The 21,621-nt window shown below is 45.8% G+C and overlaps 2 protein-coding genes across 3 annotated transcripts in view; both read left to right on the plus strand.

Annotated features, from left to right (window-relative positions):
* ctdspl2b (CTD (carboxy-terminal domain, RNA polymerase II, polypeptide A) small phosphatase like 2b) overlaps window positions 1-5,769 on the plus strand; it is a 31,344-nt gene extending 25,575 nt beyond the window's left edge. For both annotated transcript variants that reach the window (XM_076291943.1, XM_076291944.1), the window contains exons 9-13: window positions 76-138; window positions 695-774; window positions 2,107-2,233; window positions 3,496-3,591; window positions 3,958-5,769. In XM_076291943.1, coding sequence (XP_076148058.1) covers window positions 76-138; window positions 695-774; window positions 2,107-2,233; window positions 3,496-3,591; window positions 3,958-4,023 — 432 coding nt within the window. In that variant the 3' untranslated portion in view covers window positions 4,024-5,769. The remainder of the gene's footprint in view (window positions 1-75; window positions 139-694; window positions 775-2,106; window positions 2,234-3,495; window positions 3,592-3,957) is intronic.
* Window positions 5,770-9,132: 3,363 nt separating this feature from the next.
* Window positions 9,133-21,621, plus strand: part of strc1 (stereocilin 1) — a 27,368-nt gene continuing 14,879 nt past the window's right edge. Inside the window, exons 1-14 of the mRNA XM_076292706.1 lie at window positions 9,133-9,778; window positions 9,905-9,929; window positions 10,143-10,532; window positions 10,602-11,925; window positions 12,277-13,548; window positions 13,789-14,142; window positions 14,239-14,562; window positions 16,103-16,168; window positions 16,438-16,548; window positions 17,286-17,440; window positions 18,802-18,988; window positions 19,755-19,870; window positions 21,037-21,166; window positions 21,473-21,621. The exon at window positions 21,473-21,621 is cut by the window's right edge and continues 34 nt beyond it. Coding sequence (XP_076148821.1) covers window positions 9,133-9,778; window positions 9,905-9,929; window positions 10,143-10,532; window positions 10,602-11,925; window positions 12,277-13,548; window positions 13,789-14,142; window positions 14,239-14,562; window positions 16,103-16,168; window positions 16,438-16,548; window positions 17,286-17,440; window positions 18,802-18,988; window positions 19,755-19,870; window positions 21,037-21,166; window positions 21,473-21,621 — 5,249 coding nt within the window. The remainder of the gene's footprint in view (window positions 9,779-9,904; window positions 9,930-10,142; window positions 10,533-10,601; window positions 11,926-12,276; window positions 13,549-13,788; window positions 14,143-14,238; window positions 14,563-16,102; window positions 16,169-16,437; window positions 16,549-17,285; window positions 17,441-18,801; window positions 18,989-19,754; window positions 19,871-21,036; window positions 21,167-21,472) is intronic.

A 21,621-nucleotide genomic window follows, 5' to 3' on the forward strand; every position in this document is an offset into this window, starting at 1 on the left:
CTGGAGGAGAAAGAGTGGACGGTGCTGTTGAGGAGACGTTGAGATGTGTGTGTGTTTCGTGTCGTCTGATCACAGGTGTATGTGCGGTTGAGGCCGTTCTTTCGGGAGTTCCTGGAGAGGATGTCACAGATTTATGAGGTGAGGTTTCCTCTCACTGCCTTTACTCACTCCACAACGCCCTTTGCTTGTTTGTTTGTTTGTTTCGTTTGTTTCATTTGTTTGTTTGACTGATTTTGTTTTGTGTGTGTTGCACATTTTTGTATTGTATTGTCTTGGGGCTTAACGTTCTCAGGCACTGTGCATGGGCCAGGCTGTATAAGATTTGAAAATGTTTATATGCAAACAGCTTTGATACATTCTCAAACCTTCAGGCACAGAAAGGTTCCTTTCCTCTAAGCCCTGCATCTGAAGTATAAGTATATATACTCTTTTGATCCCGTGAGGGAAATTTGGTCTCTGCACACCCAATCCGTGAATTAGTGAAACACACACAGCACACAGTGAACACACAGTGAGGTGAAGCACACACTAAGCGCAGTGAGCTGCCTGCTACAACAGCGGCGCTCGGGGAGCAGTGAGGGGTTAGGTGCCTTGCTCAAGGGCACTTCATCCGTGGCCACGGCTGCCCCAAAGTATCTTATCCCTGTATCATCCCATATGTGTCAATTATTCATGTGCGTTCTGTCTCCCGTAGATCATCCTCTTCACAGCCTCTAAGAAGGTGTACGCAGACAAGCTGCTCAACATCCTCGACCCCAAGAAACAGCTGGTTAGGTTAGTAGTTATCCTCTCCTCTCCTCTCCTCCAGATGCCGACCTCCACAGGGGGTCAAACGCTCCCCACCACCCAGGCCCCTTGCTGCCGCCTTGTCACTCAGCAAGTCCTGACTAAACTGCGAGGTTTTATCAGATGGCATTGACCCGATCCTGGACCGTGTGTGTCAGTCAGTCTCAGGGTAACCTGAACCTGCCCCACCTTTGGCCTTTTACGTTTCTGGTACAGGGGATGATGTTACAGTCTAGAGTGTGAGAATGATAAGTGTGTGTGTGTGTGTGCGTGTGAGAGAGAGTAGGATCCTCATGACGGGTTCATGTGTTTTCAGGGTGTCCTGCTCCATGCTCTGTGTGAATTATTCATCTTCTTCCTAAGATTTGTGCTGATTGATTGTGTTTCTCCCTGTTTCCCTCCTCTGCCTCGTCCTCTCCTAAGCTCTTATTTGTGTTTTTTTTTTTTTTTTTTTTTATTATTACTTTATTTAAATGTAGTGCTTTCATTTACAATCAAATCATTATGACAGATCTTCTTCTACTGCACTACTATTTAACATTTTTACATTTTGCCCTTCAAAAAATAGACAATCACCAACAGAAACAAAACACAAAAAACAGAACATTGACAAACAATCATTGACAGACATTACAGTACATTAACAAGGAAAAAAAACAAAAACAAAACAAAAGGAACATCACAACAAAAGAAAAGCATCCACAACATATGACGGAGACAAAGACATAGACATAAATACGAAACATAAGTAATTAAATAATAAACATAAATGTATTGGCTTACCTGTGGTCATGTATGTAAGTGTATGCATGTGTGCATTTATGGTTTTATTGATCCTCTATTGAGGCCTCTATCTCAGTCAATACATATGGACCGCCTGTGCACATATTTGTATAAGGATGTATAGAATAAACTGATCCGTGGTGCCATTGTGATGAGTTGATATTAATGATTGAAGGTAAATTACTAATCATTTCCCCAAAAGAACAGAAACAGTTCTGTTATTTTAGTGTATGCAGTAGAGCTGGCAGTGAGAGAGTAATAATCCAGTTGCCTCATTTTAACTGAACAACACCTTAAAAAATCTGCTGAACCTGACAGGACTGGATTGCAATAATAAAGTAATTCAGTGCCATTCTGCTGCTGTACATTCCCAGTCCTCAGTTCTCTTTCCCTCTTGGTTGTTGATGTAGATTCAGATTGTCCCTTCCCCAGTGTGTTTCATTTATTCATCTCTCTCTCTCTCTCTCTCTCTCTCTCTCTCTCTCTCTCTCTCTCTCTCTTTATCTCTCTCTCTCTCTCTCTCTCTCGTCCTGGCAGGCACAGGTTGTTTCGGGAGCACTGTGTGTGCGTGCAGGGGAACTACATCAAAGACCTGAACATCCTCGGGAGGGACCTGTCCAAGACCATCATCATCGATAACTCCCCGCAGGCCTTCGCTTACCAGGTGACCAAGCAGACTCAAACATTGCCTCAAACTTGGCTCCTCAAATCGCTTCTCTCTCCCCTCCCGCCCATTCCTTTTGTGCACCCAAAAAGCGTTATTGTGACTTGTGTTGCGTTATAAACTTTCCTGGCGTTTATTGTAAATGGGGCCGATTAAAGTTTCCATAAGCTATACATCTCCTTGTCCTACTTGTTTGCCAACTTGCACACATTATCCTGTGTAGTTGCCCTAAGCTTAGATTCATCTAGCCTTATGACACATCTCGATGGCCAAAATTGCTTCAAATTAGTTGTGCTATTAATCTTTAATCTGCTAAAATGTAATTGTATTGATGTGTTTAGGTGGATGGTGAGGTGACTAATAAGAACATTATCAGCCAGTCAGTAGTCGATATTATTCCACTGCTTGGTCGAAATTCCCATTGTCCTGCGTAATTTAGAACCACCATTAAGATATGAAGTTGATTTTGTCCGTATCACACTTGTATATTAACTCGTTGTGAAGTTTAAATGAACTGTCACGTTGCATCCAAGCTGTAAAATACAGACGTTCAGAACATAGCAACATTTAGCATATGACGGAGGTGGCTTTTAGCTAGTTGGATGGCAGTAGGCTAAGTAAAATAGCGATGTTTTAAGGCTAAAGTTAATCAGAATCCTGGGATATGCCCGCTTGATAACGGGAGAGATAGAACTAACGACTGGCCTTTGGCCGTAGCAACCATCCTTTTAGAACTAGTAACAGTAGTTTGTCCTACAAGTTGAGAAATTAGTTGATATGTGTCTGAAAGAAGTATTTCTACAAACAAGACAGTTTTAGCGATTTAAAACGTTTAAATTATAACAGGAAATTAACACACCGCAAGTGGCGACAGTGGAATAAGCGGGATAATGGACTCCCAAGGTGGTCTGTTAACAGAAATGAATGCACTTCCTCTGCTTCCCTTCGGGGCCGTTTTACAACCTCGACCGTGCATTCATTTCTGTTAACAGACCACCGTGTCATCCATTAACCCTTACTAAATGCCTGCAGGTTATGGTAGGTTCAGCCTGTTAGGTCTATTCTGCAGTAGCAGCTGACTGTACATTATGTATGGTTATTTAGAATCCATCTAATCCAGTTAATAAAAACAAGTGTGGTATTTGTATTTACTATCTTTAGAAATAGGCAAAAGCATGCATTACTGTGTTTTGTCTTGTTTCTCAATCTGTGTGTGTGTGTCTGTGTGTGTGTGTGTCTGTGTGTGTCTGCACTCCCAACAGCTGTCTAATGGCATCCCAATCGAGAGTTGGTTCATGGACAGGAATGACTGCGAGCTTCAGAAGTTGGTCCCTTTCTTGGAGAAACTAGTTGAGCTGGTGAGTGTACTCAAGTGTGGCTTTACTGTGTGACACACACACACACACACACACACACACACACACACACAGAAGCAAAAAAATTAGCTTACCCGCCCTGTTTTTTAATGTCCCAAAAGCCACATTTTATGTCTGTTTGGTATTTTAAGTCTGACTGTTAACTGTGATCACCTTTAGTATTGCAAGTATTTAATTTAAACTTCTCTCTAGTATTGAATATGCACATCCTGTGAGTTCCCTGTTAATAAAACATGCATCTCTCTCTCTCTCTCTCTCTCTCTCTCCTTTCCTTACATCCCTCGCTCCCCTTCTCACCCCTAACCTCCATGTGTTTCCTCTCTCTCCTTCCGTGGTGTTTTGGAGCAGAATGAGGATGTACGACCCCACGTAAGGGAGCGATTCCGTCTCCACGACCTGCTCCCACCGGACTAAAACCCCTGCCTCTAACGGACCCTCTCTGACGGACACGAAGTAATAAACACAAACAAACAAACAACTCTAACCACAACAGACCTGTACAAAGGAAACGAACATTAAAAAAAAAAAAAAAAGCAAACCGATTCTGGATTCCGACCACAGCGTTGCCGTTGCTGTTGAAATTTTACTGTTTTTTAATTTTCTTTTGTAGTCCCTCATTTGTTTTTAAAAGAGAACGCATTTGAAAGTAACAAAAAGAGAATTTTGTGTCAACACGCTGTTAACTTAGTGACTTGATTGATTGATTGATGGGGTTACACCCCTCCCCCTTTCCTCCCATTGACCTGTATAAATGCAGTCAGTCATAGGAAGGAAAACTCATTTTCCCACAATCCCCTTCACCCCATCAGAGGTTTGGATGAAGTGAATGTGTAAAGGTCTGGAGGGAGAGCTGGAGGAGAAGAACGTGGACGCCGCCTCTTCTCTCCCAAGCTCTTCTCCTCGCATGGCCTGCCATGCCTCTCCAGCAACACCCCACTTTCAACAGGAATGGCCAGTACTGCAAAGGAACACCTATGTGTGTGTGTGTGTGTATATGAGTGTGTGTGTGAGAGAGAGTAGTATGTGAGTGTGTGAGTAGTATGTGTGTGAGTGAGAAAAAGCGAGAGAGAGAAAGTGAAAACAGCCTTTATTCTTGTAATGGTTCTGTTGATAGTAATTTGAAACTGCCCCCCTCCCCCAGCATCGTATAATGCATTCCTGTAACTGTTTCATTTACATGTTTGGTATTCTTGTGTCCTGGTCAGTGTTGAAGCTCCATGTATTCTAGCGTTGTTGTTTTCCTTCCATCTGTTAGCCTACAGTGTGTCTGCTGATGGTTGCACAAGAGGACTCTGTCTTTCTTTTAAGAAAAAAGAGAAAATAATGAAAGACTTAACTGTAACAGAGAGCTGTGCTTGTCTGGCTCTGAAGTAGCAAATTTGTTGACAGGGTTAAAGATTGTATTTGTTTAAACCATCCCATTATTATATTATTATTATTTTTTTTATTTTTTTTTTTAAACGAATGAAGTCAAATTTATAAAATTTATTTTGTTAGTTAATTGTGAACAGAACGACCTCTGAGGTTTTTCCTTCTTGTATATTAACCCTCCCTCAAATCTCCACTAAAGAGATTAATGAATTGCCCGGCCATTTGGCCAAGTCATCTTTTCTGGTCTTGTTGATGTAATTGTAACAATAGTAATAATGGCAGTGATGTGTAGAGGTGATGGTGGTGTAAAAATGGCTCAACGGTTGTTAGTCCTCCTGAATGTGGTCCTTGGACTTGGCCCAGTGTGTGATAGATCTCTACCAGGCAGGCTGCACCAGACAGGGAGCTGAGGTGTTCCACTGTAATCAGTGGAACTGGCTACACGAGACGTGACGACAGCACGGAAAGCGCTCCAGCGAACGGAGCAGTTCACTTGTGCACCCGGTGTAATCCGGCTGTAGGCATATGAAAGGGAGATCTGACTCGCCCACCCCCATAGTTTTGCAGCAGAAGGAGGTGTATATATCCGCTGAACACCTATGTAGCACACCTTTCCCTTTTCCCTCCCACATCCTCTCTCCCTCCTCTTGCTCATCCGGTTGTCTCTCTTTCACTGTCGTTCTCCATGTCTGGTTCTGTCTCTCCCAGTCTGTTCCCATCACCACAGCCTCACTCGCGGGGTGTGCTACGAAGTGAGGTGGCCGGCTTATCTCTGATCTCTAAAAAACACTGGATTGATAGTAGCCATGGTTTCAAAAGTTAAGTGTTTTTTAAGTTACCTTGATATGATATATATATATATATATATATATATATATATATATATATATATATATATATATATATATATATATATATATATATATATATATATATATATATATATATATATATATAGAGACACACACACACACCAGTGGTTACACCTGAAGTTACCTGGATAAGCAGGTAACCTTGTTTCGTAGCGCAGCCCTCTGGTGTTAAATGGTTGGGAGTATTCTGGTCCCTCTCCAAAGGGCGTCGACCTTGTATGTAGCCGAACACATCGCAAGAGTGACTTGCTTGAGTGGTCAAATCTAGATCACCGTGGTCAAACTCATGACATCGGTTTAAAAGCTGCCTCTCGTAGTTCTGTTTTTATTTTATTTTTATTTTTTTAATGGATCTTATTCTGTGGACTTACATTTGTATGTTAAATGCCTTGGTTTATACAAAAAAATAATGCAGTTGAAAGTATTGTGCTAAGCATCTTCTTGATTGAATGTGCGACTCTGGTCAACTTTGTGGGTGTGAGGGAGAGAAAACGGTTAAACACACATTTTAAGGAGGCGGGAAAAAAAGACGACTTTATATGAGGTTTCCACTCCTGACCCCCCTCACCGTATCCAGGGCCATGGACACTTTATGGCAAACAGACCTTTGTCCTTTGTACAAAGAGGGGGAAAAAGAAAAACAGATGTGTACCTGTTGTAGGGGTTTTCATGTTGTAGCTTCTCTCTCGCTCTCTCTCCGTCATCGCACTGCCTTGCCTGTGTGTGTGTGTGTAGTGATGGGCCTTACGCTCGTCTCCTCCGCCTGTTCTGAGTAGAATCATGTTCATGGTGCCATTCTATTCCTCCTAGTCCTCCTCCTCTTTGGCGGCTCACAGCCCACCGTCTCCTGTGTCTCCAAGAGCCCTGGCCTACATTGTTGGGAGGATTTTCTCAGGCGTTGAGGGAGTGGACAGAGTTGTTAGGGCAGCTGTCCCTTACACCATGTATGTCCCCTCATGGACAAAGATGAACTTGTTACATGTATGTTTTTATCTTGTCATATTAACTTTATATATATTTTAATTTTCCTTTTATTTTTTGTAACTTGTATCTGTAAAGTTGGTTAAAAATGCATACTAGCAGAGGGTGGACGTCTCTGGAACTTCCACGACTAGTTTGGGTATTCCAGGGTTCCAGAACACCGTTGCTGAGCAACGGCAGGAGTGGTCCCCTGGAACTACCTCCTGCCTTGGCCAAAGCAAAGCCCTCACTGAGTCAGAAGATCAACAGACAGCTCGGTCCCAAGGATCCCGGTTTGGAATGCAGGCTTCCCCTCCATTCTTTCATGTGTAAAGACTGCAAAAAAACCTTCACTGCGCCATACATGGAAAGCTATGTTGTCCGTGGGGGGGGGGGGAGAGAGACAAAAACTACACAGGACACTGGCTCCACCATCAGCCCTGACCACCCAGTATCCTCTTCTGCGAGGACGTTGGGCACCTAATAATGATCATGATGAGATTATGCAAATGTGTGAGAGCCAAGCCCTGTAGCCAGCATCCCCCCCCCCCCCCAATTCTAAATTGCCCCCCCCCCCCCCCCCAATAGGAGATGATATGGGTGCAACTCGCCCCTACTAAAACCCAGGCACTTTTCTTACCAAGAGAGCTTATTTTGTACAATTGTCTAAGCAGTAGCAGAGTGATGCTTAAAAAAATATATAGAAGAAAGTGGTGTTGGAGGGATTTGAACATGTACAACCAGTTAATTTTATGTGCATTACCATTTTTATTGTACAATGGAGTTATATTGTACGAAAATACATACAGCTTCATGTAAGAAAAAAATCCTTAAAATAAGGAAAACTTTTTGTATTTTTGATTTCAAAAGGCATGTCATATCTACTTTTTAAATGTATTAATGAAGATTTAACTTTACAAGAGATGGAGTGTTTTTTTTTTTCTTACTGTATTGTCTGTGTATGGACGTTTAGTTAGGGCACTGTTGTAGAGGACAAATCTTTAGCATGTAGAAAAACATAAGCCTGTTTTGTGGGAAAGTCCTTCATTAAATTTTAATCATGGCACTTTTTCTGCAGAAAAAAGAACTGTGTCAGAATTGATTTATTTCCTGTGGGTTTTTTTAAAATGTTTGTAGGGCCTAGTGAGTTTGGTGGGTCATATTTAGTTTGGGAACATTTTAGCACAGTTTCTGTAGGCTAGGTCTACATTCTTTCTGGGGTTGACAGTGGAAGTAGTGCATGTTCTGTACAATGTTGAACACATAAAAAAGGCCTAATTAAGAATTAACTGGTTTTGTCAGGAGGATTATGTTCACATTGAAGTATAAACGGTACTCCAATGCATAACACAAATGGACCAATGGGCGTCTGCGTCTCCATACACGAATCTAGGTGCGTAAACGTGTCTAGTGTTTGCCTTAGCACATAGCGCCTCAATCATCTTTGCCAGATGTGGACCTTCGCTTTAGTTCTTCTTGCAAGAGTATGCTCTTTTCCGCCCTCTTTGTTCAACCTCCTCAAATATCATTGGTTGACTAGAAGCAGGTGTCAGTTACCAGCAGCGTTTGGAGTGCCGACGGTCAACACACCGTATTAAATTTTCATTCCGTCGCCCGGCCACCTTAGGGTAGAAATCCCTTCGTTGTAGTTCACAGCCAATCCTTCGCACCTCGTTTCTAGTGTTGTCCTTTAATTAGGTCTTCTCCCGGGGTAGAGTGTCAAGCGGACACGGGAGCCGTGATAGATACGACAGGGCGGTGGAAATGTCCACTTTTTGGTGTAAGAGCAGTCACCAATCTCTTCAATGGGCACGAGAAGTCCATTTGATTGATGACTCTGCAGGTAAGCCACTATTAGCAGGTTCCAAAGAATGGAATAAAGGGTATCTATGTATTAAGTATTGTTTTTTACTGAAGTAACTACACATTTCCTGCAAAGCATGTTTGGAAAGCATAGTGTTAAAAATTCAGCTTATCCGGATATTTTGAAAGTGTTGTACTCTTCTGGACAACCACCGAGAATTTAGCAGTGTCGGGGGTTTCCAACTGGCAAGATGCGCCTGAGTAATTTGACAGTCGTCACCTTATGCATCTTAGGTAAGCGTTTCGTTCTGTATTTAGTTATAATAAACATTTCTTTAACTTTAAGATGTAAAGTTTTTTATTTATTTATTTGATTTTGTTTTCATTTGTAGGGGTCGTGCGCTGTGATAACATGCACCGCTCAAACTCAGGAACACGCACCATAAAAAGAAAAGTGGACACACCGTCAGAAAGTGATAAACAGTTTGAAGAGACTCTAGAAAATTTACTAAAGGAAATGCGTGATTTATCCGGTGGAAATGGTGATCAACAATACACTGCAAGAGGAGTACCCTCCGATTTATTCAAAGCCGAAACCACCGGGACCGGTGACGCGCGCTCCGCGCCTGGGCAAAGTAGCTACAGCATCTATTTCGATATCTTAAGTAACATTTTTGCCATCTCGCAACCTCTTCTGAGAGAAAGATTCCTGAACGAGTTACCTGGTAGTCTGGTATGTATCTTATCTGAGAGAACAGACTGCGGCCTTGAGGCCGAATTGACACGGATAGTAATCAGTGCGTCACAGGGACCACTGCGCTCGTTCGTGGCTTCAGCTCGAAGTCAAACGTGTCCACTATCGAAATCCATTACAAGTACCAGCTTTTTTTCATCGTACCTTCGAGTCGAAGACACTACACTCAATCAGATTAATGCGTTTGAGGACATGCTGGTCACTGCTTTGCTCAATATTCCCTTAAATGCAACTAATAACTTTATTTCGTCATGGAACAAGTTAATTGATCTGACCATGCCATCTATAGTTTCTTATGTCTCTGGCTTCATGGTGACGTTTCTACAAACACCGATGGAATTTATAAAAATTGCTTTGCAACTGGGTATCGAAATCCCGGCCTTGGACCAAAGAGTGCAGTGTCACCAAGGTGCTTTTTTCATATTATATTATCAGAATATATAATTTAAGGAATAATAATTATAGCCAGTGTTCATTTGTTGTATAAATCAGATGACAGTTGTATCTAAGTAACTTTTATCTTCTCTGTACATAGGTGATTTAAAACAGCTCCTGATGTGGTAAGCTAAAAACAGAAATCATTTTTCTTTTGTCTTGCTACAGCCTGCAATTTGTATAACAGCCGAATATTTGCTGTCTTATAAATTAATATGTATTACAGTTTATACAACATGTATAAAATCATTATTATTTTTTTACAGCATGGAAGTGTTTACTATAGTGTGTAAACTGAGAGACTGTAAACTAAGTGTTCCCTAACGTGTTCTCCTCAGGGGTATGATGCACAATCTGAGCTGGTCTTTCGGGGAGTCCCTCCTGGACATGCTCTTTGCCCCTGAGCTGCCACTGTGTGGCTACCCAGGAGCGGAGTGCGAGCTGGGCCCACAGCAGGTCAGCCGCAGCGCGCCCTCCGACGCGAATGCCTCCGAGCCCCTCCTGAGCTGTGAGCGCACCAAGCTGGCCCCCTTGAACGCTACGCTGTGTGCAGAGCTGCCGCAGACGCCCCCCTCCACGCTGTCATCCCTCTGCAGGGCACTGAGCTGGCTCTCCCCCCAGCAGGTCAGGCAGGTGTGGAGGAACAGCTGCCACGCTGTCCACACCCTGCTGGATCCCTTCCTGGACGAAGCCGCCTGCAGCCAGCAGCCCCTGAGCCCAGAAGACGCGTCCTCCTCTTCCTCCTCTTCCTCTTCCTCCTCTTTTTCTTCCTCCTCTTCTTCCTCCTCCTCCTCCAGCAGCACCACCACCACCACACTCCGGCGCGTGGCACGGTCCAACCGCAGTCTCAAAGAGCTCTTGTGTGTGTACGAGAACTGGACCGCATCTGGCGCTGTGGACCCGAGCGTGGTGTCCCTGTGCGCCGAGAACTTCCAGGAGGAGTTTGTGCCGCGCGTCTGCAACAACGTCCAGGTGTTTAGCGTCCTCCTGGCCGACGCCACAAACACCTGGCTGTGGCGCTACTGCTTCAACAACTCGCGGGACTTCATGGTCAGCCGACACTGCGCCTACGACACCTGGGGTCCCGAGAGCGTCCAGCCGGCCATGGTGACCCTCTGCTGGACCTTCGAGCACGACCAGTTCAAGGCCCTGCTGTGCGGTTTCAGCCTGGACTTCTTCAATCTGATCTTCTCCAACCCAGAGAACACCTGGCTGAGGCCCAACTGCACACAGCAGCCGGAGGAGGTGGACCTGGTGTCCCTGGTGGCCGAGGCGTGCCAGTACGGGCAGTGGGACATCGAGGCCCAGGTCACCGCCGAAAAGCTCTCTGTCTGCTTTCAGAATGACGAGCTGGGCTTCCGGCTGCGCGTGTGCGGCAACGCCACCTTTCTCGCCGAGCTGCTGAAAGACGCTGTCTACGGGTGGGTGAGGGACTTCTGCGACACTGCGCCCTCGCCGATGCCGCCCACAGATCCGCAGATCGACATCCTGCAGTGGTGCAACTACACCCAGTGGGACCGCATCCCCATCGACCCGTCTGTGGTGGGCCTGTGTTGGCAGATGGACCAGCTGGGCTTCCAGAAGAACGTCTGCTGCAACCTGAACCTGTTTGAGCACCTGACCCTCGACCCGCTCAACGAGTGGCTCACGTCTGTGTGTGTCGACGTGAAGGAGCGGGTCGACGTTGTCGCCCAGACGTGTCTCTACTCCGACTGGAAACACGCCATCATTGTCGATATGACCGACCTGGCTCTCTGCGCCGACCAGGACCCGGAGAACTTCACGCGGAACGTCTGCACTGACCAGGTGGTCCTGCAGAACCTCTTAGCCAATCTGGACAATACCTGGCTGCTCCAGCATTGTGCCAACCACAGCGCGGCCGTCGACCCGGCGCGGCACTGCCAGTACGCCAGCTGGACGGTGGTGCTGCCCGACCCCTTCTTCCTGGCGTTCTGCTGGGACTACGACCAGGTCAACTTCGTGGCGTCTGTCTGCTCAAACCGGCCCGTCCTCTCCCTCCTCAGTCAGGAGAGTTCCAGTGCGTGGGTGGGCACCCTGTGCGCCACCTATGCCAATTACACCACCACCACCACCACCACCACCACCACTGCAACTACCACAGCAACCACCACCACCACCAAAACCCCCTCCTCCCCCACCAACATAACCACCACCACCACCAACATCACCACCACCACCAAAACCCCCTCCTCCCCTACCAACATCACCACCACAACTACCACAGCAACCACCACCAAAACCCCCTCCTCCCCCACCAACATCACCACCGCAACTACCACAGCAACCACCACCACCACCAAAACCCCCTCCTCCCCCACCAACATCACCACCGCAACTACCACAGCAACCACCACCCGGTCCAACCGCAGTCTCAAAGAGCTCTTGTGCGTGTACGATAACTGGACCGCATCTGGCGCTGTGGACCCGAGCGTGGTGTCCCTGTGCGCCGAGAACTTCCAGGAGGAGTTTGTGCCGCGCGTCTGCAACAACGTCCAGGTGTTTAGCGTCCTCCTGGCCGACGCCACAAACACCTGGCTGTGGCGCTACTGCTTCAACAACTCGCGGGACTTCATGGTCAGCCGACACTGCGCCTACGACACCTGGGGTCCCGAGAGCGTCCAGCCGGCCATGGTGACCCTCTGCTGGACCTTCGAGCACGACCAGTTCAAGGCCCTGCTATGCGGTTTCAGCCTGGACTTCTTCAATCTGATCTTCTCCAACCCAGAGAACACCTGGCTGAGGCCCAACTGCACACAGCAGCCGGAGGAGGTGGACCTGGTGTCCCTGGTGGCCGAGGCGTGCCAGTACGGGCAGTGGGACATCGAGGCCCAGGTCACCGCCGAAAAGCTCTCTGTCTGCATTCAGAATGATGAGCTGGGCTTCCGGCTGCGCGTTTGCGGCAACGCCACCTTTCTTGCCGAGCTGCTGAAAGACGTTATCTACGGGTGGGTGAGGGACTTCTGCGACACTGCGCCCTCGCCGATGCCGCCCTCGCCGATGCCGCCCACAGATCCGCAGATCGACATCCTGCAGTGGTGCAACTACACCCAGTGGGACCACATCCCCATCGACCCATCTGTGGTGGGCCTGTGTTGGGAGATGGACCAGCTGGGCTTCCAGAAGAACGTCTGCTGCAACCTGGTCCTGTTTGAGCACCTGACCCTCAACCCGCTCAACGAGTGGCTCACGTCTGTGTGCGTCGACGTGAAGGAGCGGGTCGACGTTGTCGCCCAGACGTGTCGCTACTCCGACTGGAAACACGCCCTCATTGTCGATATGACCGACCTGGCTCTCTGCGCCGACCAGGACCCGGAGAACTTCACGCGGAACGTCTGTGCTGACCAGGTGGTCCTGCAGAACCTCTTAGCCAATCTGGACAATACCTGGCTGCTCCAGCATTGTGCCAACCACAGCGCGGCCGTCGACCCGGCGCGGCACTGCCAGTACGCCAGCTGGACGGTGGTGCTGCCCGACCCCTTCTTCCTGGCGTTCTGCTGGGACTACGACCAGGTCAACTTCGTGGCGTCTGTCTGCTCAAACCGGCCTGTCCTCTCCCTCCTCAGTCAGGAGAATTCCAGTGCGTGGGTGGGCACCCTGTGCGCCACCTATGCCAATTACACCACCACCACCACCACCACCACCACCACTGCAACTACCACAGCAACCACCACCACCACCAAAACCCCCTCCTCCCCCACCAACATAACCACCGCAACTACCACAGCAACCACCACCAAAACCCCCTCTTCCCCCACCAACATCACCACCACCACCACCACCACCAAAACCCCCTCCTCCCCCACCAACATCACCACCGCAACTACCACAGCAACCACCACCAAAACCCCCTCCTCCCCCACCAACATCACCACCGCAACTACCACAGCAACCACCACCACCACCAAAACCCCCTCCTCCCCCACCAACATCACCACCGCAACTACCACAGCAACCACCACCAAGACCCCCTCCTCCCCCACCAACATCACCACCGCAACTACCACAGCAACCACCACCACCACCAAAACCCCCTCCTCCCCCACCAACATCACCACCGCAACTACCACAGCAACCACCACCACCACCACCACCAAAACCCCCTCTTCCCCCACCAACATCACCACCGCAACTACCACAGCAACCACCACCAAAACCCCCTCCTCCCCCACCAACATCACCACCGCAACTACCACAGCAACCACCACCACCACCAAAACCCCCCCCTCCCCCACCAACATCACCACCGCAACTACCACAGCAACCACCACCACCAAAACCCCCTCCTCCCCCACCAACATCACCACCGCAACTACCACAGCAACCACCACCACCACCACCAAAACCCCCTCCTCCCCCTCCCCCACTCTGCCCCCCTCCCCAACCCACCCCTGCCCAGTGCGGGAGGTTGTGCAGCGTCTGAACTGGTCGTGCAGCACGGACTTTGACGCGATGTGCCACCCGGGGGCCAGCAAGCTGCAGGCTCTGCAGATGCTGGTGCGTTGCGGCATGGTGGAGCTGCAGCCCCGCGTGGACCGCCTGCTCACCCAGAGCGTGGCCTTGGCGCTAGGCCAGGCCACCAGCCTGTCTGTGGTGCTGCTGGTGGCGCTGGAGGAGAGTGAGATGACCAGCGTCCAGGTGACGGAGAACATCCGGCTCAGCGTGCTGAAGTCGGTGCAGCGCTACATGGAGAAGGAGAGCAACTTCGACAACAAGAGGATTCTGCTCCAGTGTTTCGGGGTGAGCCGCTTTTGGGAATGTTTAGGGGAAGATTTAAAATATTAAATCGTTAGTTATTAAAAATGATAGTTCATACCAATTTCATAAAAGTTACATACAGTGAAAGTGAAAAGAGGCACGCATATCCAACCACAGGCTAAGCTGTACACGATGGACCAAAGTGTAAATGAGCAAAATAGAATCATAAAGTGTGCACACTAGATAATGGTGTATTTACTACTCACGTGATGCTTAAAAATAGAAACATGAAGTGTGCACACTAGATAATGGTGTACCGTATTTCCTCCTTACGTGATACTTTGGGCATACATGTGATTAAGGCAGCAACAATTAATTATTAACTATTAAATTAATCGCCAACTATTTTGTCAATCGGTTTATGTAATCTAATCTTGTGTAAATCTGATTGCAGCTTCTTAAACTTGAATATTTTCGGTGTTACTTACTTACATGAAAGCAAACTAAATATATTCAGCGTTACTTACTTACTTACATGTCCACAAACTAAATATATTTGGCATGTGCACAAAACAAGGCATTTGAGGATAAAATCTTGGTCTTTGGGTAATACTGATTAACATTTTTTTTACCATTCATCTGTCGTTTTGTCAATCGAACAACTAAACGATTAATAATACATTTTAACAGATTAATCAATGGTGAAAATAACTATTAGTAGCATCCCTACATGTGTCGCTTTGGGCATAAGTACTTCTGAGATGTGATGTTTGCATTCATTTTGGACTGAAGTGTTAAGCAAAATAGAAACCTAAAGTGTGCACACTAGGTAACGGTTTATCTCGTACACATGGGATATTTTGGGCATTTCATATTTTGTGACATGTGATATGTCGAAACATTTTATATATTACCAATCAAATGGTTGTAGTTGTGGGATTGACCATGTAATGAAGAAGGGAAATACTTAATGCGCTCTAATTACCATGACAACTCACTATTGATGGGGTCTCTGTCCCTGACCTAACCTGACATTTTGTGTTTCGGTTGAGCTTTTATAATTGTGTGTGTGTGTGTGGCTTTGGTGTGCTGTGTAGTAAAACTACAATGAGGATGATAGAGATCAACAGAAAATGTTTATGACGTTAATGTGTCAAAATGTCAGACGTCATTATATCGGGGTAATTAACTGACCATATCCGTTACCAAGACCACAATTGTTGTGTAATTGACATGAGGTCCGTGTCAAGTGACAGCCCTGTCACCGATATTGGACATTCAAAATCTCTTCCCCCGCATGCAATATTTACTGAGTGTCATTTGATTTGGTGTGTGTTCTCACACACTGCAATTCACACCTCGTGTTTATTGTGGTTGTCCTCTTTGTTGATCTGTCTTTTGTGCCTGTTGTGAATGTGTCTGTGTGTGTGTGTGTGTGTGTGTGTGTGGTGACAATCAATAGGTTTAAATATCGCCTGTCACACTGTTTCCTTGTTGCCTTTTTACCTCTGTGAGTCGGACTTTATCTTCTTTTCTTTCTTTCTTTTTTCTTTCTGTCTGTCTTTCTTTCTTTCTTCCTCAGAAAGTGCTGACGAACCTGATGCAAAAAGGAAGAGTCGTGACCAGTGACACCTTCTCCATCATCAAGGTGAGATTCCAGTCATGTCGAGTTTAAAAAGTAAAGTGCATAATATAATTAAAGAATAATAATAAAACAAAATTAAAGACACAATGTAGAAGAATTAAAAGACAGATTAAAAATGTGTAACTCAGTGAGAGCAGGACAGGAAGAGCTTTTGACCAGGGATGTGGCCTGCAGCAGAGCACCAGCCGTGGAGCTCCTGGGTAGATGAACAATTAACTGAAGTAATATGAAGTTTTGATTTGTGAAGTTCTCTTACCCTATGTGGTCTGCAGGAGTATTTCCACATCCCTCTGGACAAACTGCAGACAGTCCTCAGTGCTGTCGACACCACCACCATCCGGCTAATCCTGGAGTACTTCAGCAGGAACCGGGCCACGCTACACGTGAGAGACGGCTGTACACACACACACACACACACACACACACACTCTCTCTCTCTCTCTCTCTCTCTCTCTCTCTCTCTCTCTCTCTCTCTCTCTCTCTCTCTCTCTTTCTCTCTCTCTCTCTCACACGCACACACATACCTTCCCCACACACAGGAATGAGATGAGAGATGGTGTAGAGTGATGTAGTTTGAATCTCACTAATCCCCATTGCTTTGGACGCCGGAATGGATTCTTACCCGATTAGGCCCTGATCTTTCCACACTTCTAAACACAGGCCAGGTGACACAAGCCAAGTGACACAGGCCAAGTTGGCCATCGTTAAAATCTCACAAAGCAAACAACGGCCAAGAGACTTTTTTCTTTTATCTTTAGTGGATTTAGCCACCACTGTTGGTTTCTGTTTTGTTTGTTTGTTTGTTTGTTTGTTTGGCAGCAGGATTCAGAAATGGACGTTTCTATTTTGTCTGTGTCTAATTTTCTTTAATATCCAGGTAATAACAAAAGTTAGGGACAGAGGTCTGCACTGTCCTGATCCTTTAGTTTAGCAGATGATTTTATCCACGGCAGCTTTGCTATGTGTTATCCCTATGTAGTGTTGTCCTAACTTATACTGATTTGATTGATTTAAACTTGAGGAATCATAACTGATTGTCAGGACCTTGTTTATTTGAGCTATAAAAGCAGTGAAGTAAGTGTGTGTGTGCATGCGTGTGTGTGTGGTGTGTGTGTTTTAGCTGTCGGAAGAGTACCTGCAGACCATGGTGTCTGTGTTTTTCCACACACACCTGGCCCAGGATGCCAGCCTCTTCAGAGAACTGAGCCCTCTCATCGCCATGGCCTCCCCTGCAGACATCCAGGCCCTGCCCGCCCTGCACAGCAACCCTTACGTGTAAGACACGCCTGGACTCTGTGTGTGTGTGTGTGTGTGTGTGTGTGTGTGTGTGTGTGTGTGTGTGTGTGTCTGCACAGCAACCCCTGTAAGACACACCTCTCCCACACCTTTCCCACACCTGTTAGATACCTCATCTCTATAGAGTTCGGGCGACTAAGCTGTAACTTACTACTGCCCATACAAATACTCCTATTAAGTTGCTCTACATAAAGATCCTTTCCATGTTGGCCAACATTTGTGGTTACATGTTGAACCTGTCAGTAGCGAAAAAGAGGCCTATTTGACATAAGTCATGCCTACCCCTTTGGATGTCTACCTGTACAGTAGCCTTTACTGTAATTCCCACAATTCTTAGTGATATGATGACACAATCCCGAACTCTATACAAAAACAGATTCAGCTGTAGGGAGAGCTGTTGGATGTGTTTACTAAAACATCCTCTTCACTTAAGTACAGTGATGTCTGGTTTTATCTAAGTTCTGGATGGTCTTGGATTACAATCCAAAATACAACGTAGTATAACATTTCACCTCGTGTGATGTACAACAGACTTGAATAGCAGTTAGTGTATTGTATCTTGACTGAAAAAGTGTCTAATCTAAAGTGGTGTCAGAGTAAGGCTGATGGTTTTGGATTGGACTGTGTGTTGAATGACAGAGTGGTGCAGTCTCAGAATAACAATAATGATATTACTCAACTTGTATTATTTAATTGAGGGAGGGTCTTGCTTTGTATTATTTAATTAAAGGAGGGTCTTGAGTTGTATTATTTAATTAAGGGAAGGTCTTGACTCTTGAGTTGTATTATTTAACTGAGGGAGGGTCTTGGATGTCAGTCACACAAGCATGACTAAGCTTTTCTGCCCTCTTTTTGTTTTTACCATCTCATTTTCTCCCCCTCCTTTTCTTCTCCCTCTTTCTGGCTCTCCCTCCTTCTCTCCCTCCCTTCTATCATTCTCTCTTCTTTCTCATCCTTCCCCTCTCTCGTTTCTTACTCCCTCTATTTCAATCTGTCCTTTTTTATACAACCTCTTTATTTATCTGCCTTTCATTCATCTGTCCATCTCTTTTCTTTGCCTGTCTTAATCTTCTCTTCCTCCACCCCACCCCTTCATTTCTTTCGCTGCCATGTTTTGTTCTACCTCTCTTTCTCTTTCAATCTGTCCTTGTCTTTCTTTTGGTGCTCGTCTTCTTTTCATTCTGTCTCTTTTTATTTTGCTGTTTCCTCACCTCTCCTCTCATCCTCTCCTCTCCTCTCTTCTCCTCTCCACTCCTCTCATCTCTCTCCTCTCCTCTCCTCTCTTCTCCTCTCCTGTCCTCTCCTCTCCTCTCCCCTCCTCCCCTCTCCTCTCCCTGTAGTCTGTCGACCATAAACTCCCTGCTCCCGTCTCTGACTGCGGAGCGGCGGTCTGCATTGGGCAGGTGGTTTGCCCGCAGCATGGGCTCGGCCAATCTGACAGCCGGCGGCTTCTCCCTCATCAGGGACACGGGCAACCTGATAGCCTACCTGCCCTTCCATCGCTTCCAGCACCTCTCACCTGCTCAGGTAACAGCCTGCCCCAGACACCTCGCACCGAAACCAGACCCTACTAAAAATGATAAGCTAAGTTAGCTAAGGCACATGGTTAGCATAGTTAGCATGTAAGTTAGCATTGTTAGCATAGTTATCATTTTTGACAAAACTATTAGAAAACATTAGCTAAGTTAGCTAAGTAACATGGTTAGCATAGTTAGCAAAGTTATTATTGTTAGCATAACTGCTAAAAATGAAGAGTTAAGTTAGCTAAGTCACATGGTTAGCATGTTAGCATTCTTAATATTTTAGCATAACTACTATAAATTATTAGCTAAGTTAGCTAAGTCACATAATTTAACCATTTAAACTATCCACCTATTTAACTGTTCAGTCATTCCAACTATATTAAACCTCATCTACCTAGCAAATAATTTAACCATATAAACTATCCACCTATTTAACTGTTCAGTCATTCCAACTATATTAAACCTCATCTACCTAGCAACCAATATAGTTTGTTTTTACTCTGTATGATATTTTACATCATATTTTAGCATTTTCATGCACTGTGTTTTCTTCAGGAAGTTATAAACTCAGTGAAGTTATAAACTCAGACACGAAGAGCAGTTAGAGAAGGGACAAATAGCCAGGACTTAGGGCAGGTTAGAGAGGGATAGCTTTCATACCGATAGCTTCAGCATAGTGTATAACATGCTTATATGTAATTGATAGTGAGAAACCGGTATGAAACCTGCCAGCCATCACTCAAACTGTGTGTGTGTGTGTGTGTTTTCAGCTGCTGGATGGCCTGGATGTGTTATTGCAGAACACACTCACTCCTCTTCAGCAGTATTTCATGGCTCAGACTCTGACAGGAACATTCCGGAACCTGACGGCAGACCAGTTCAGGAGGTCAGAGAACTTCTTAAATGGAACACTCTCATTTCTCCTTCAGTTTGACCCTCTGGCAAATGGCAGTGTTTAGATAAAAAATAACTGTATGTTTGTCAATATCATGCCACTTATGCCAGCTGTTTCTCAAGCCATGCTTCTAATGCCGTGTAATGCCTATACTGCCTTCTTAATCATCCCATCTCAAATGCCACTCTTCTCTCAATCACATTATTTATTTGTTTCTTGTTATATTTGTTATAAGAAATGTTTGATGTTTGCACTTCTAAACCGGATAGTTACAGTCCTTAATTATGATTGGTTGAATCACGTTTGATGCCATTGTATAATGAGCACAAAATGACCGCATCGTTATTGTACGTTCTAAAGAACCCATGCCAATGGGAAATTTAACCACGCAGTGGTATAAGGCTTCATAAATAGGTATGATGGCCAATATTACACGACTTAAAGCTGTATTTCTGATATGTCTTATTTGCCCATTTGCACAGATCATGTAAGTCATTTTTTGTTTGTCTTAAAGGAGAATTCCGGTGTGATATTGACCTAAAGTGTGTTGAAACATGATACCGAGTGTGAACGTATGGATTCCAGTTGCTGCTACTGGAAGAAACTGAAATCCATGCATTTCCACTGAATTATTTTTGGAATCTGATCCCTTATCATACCTGTTCATTCTTACTCGTCGCTCGACTTATCGTGACTAAATTGAAGATGGCTGCAAACGCTAAACTTCGTGAAGATACTGTCTGTATAAATCGTCTTGTAAGTAAACTACCAGTGCTTTTTCAAAGTTCTCAATGTCTCGTTTTAAATGTCAGGGCCTACGGTAGTCTACCAATGAAGTGTGGAGATACATTGAGCCTCGTAAATGGTGTAAAACAGTGATTTATTTGCATGGCTAGCCCGATGCCGAAGCACCACCATTGAAAAAGCTGTTGGTAGCATCGGCTAACTAGCGCCAGATTTTGGAGTGCAGGGGACAAGCCGAGATGGGCTATGAGACATACGTTCACACTCGGTATCATGTTTCAACACACTTTAAGTCAATATCACACCGGAATTCTCCTTTAAACAATCCAACAAACAAACAAAGAAGCAGAATTTCTCTCAAGGATTGCATTTGTCTGTAGTCTGGAGACACATTTGCCTGCCCTGTGTGATAGGTTGGGGAACGTGACGTGTCTGGCCAACCCCACAGGCCTGCTGCAGTATGCCCGCACCGAGGCCTTCATGGCCATCCAGCAGAGTGTGAGGGAGTGTGTGGCACAGGGGTACAAAGTACCCAGCAGCATGGTGAGACACATACACACACACACTCACACACACTCACACACACTTCCCTCACCATACCATATCAGAAACTACACTCTCCCAGCTATCCCAGGGCAACCTGAGATATTACAGACCACTCCCAAAAACAATAGGTTCAAAAACACTCTAAAAGACATTTTACTTGCTATTGATTTATTTTCCTTTTTTTCCTTCCTTCATTAGTGTTGTTATCTGAATGTATACTATACATACTATATGTACACGTATAATACTGAATGTATGACTTACCCCCCACACACACACACAAACACACACACACTCTCTCAGGTGTCCAGTGTGGTGCTGGCGTCGTCTGACCTGAGTTCCCCGTCCTCCCTCAGTGCAGAAAGCCTGGTGGAACTCTCTCACTTCCTGCCCCAGCTCGGAACAGACTTCCTGTCCAAACTCAGCCAATCAAAGCTCAACTTTGCCTTACC

The sequence above is a fragment of the Alosa pseudoharengus genome, unplaced genomic scaffold, assembly GCF_046254945.1.
Source record: "Alosa pseudoharengus isolate Yale_2024_CS ecotype anadromous, Long Island Sound unplaced genomic scaffold, YU_APseudo_1.1 YU_APseudo_1.1_scf_19, whole genome shotgun sequence".
In the NCBI taxonomy this organism is placed as follows: Eukaryota; Metazoa; Chordata; class Actinopteri; order Clupeiformes; family Clupeidae; genus Alosa; species Alosa pseudoharengus.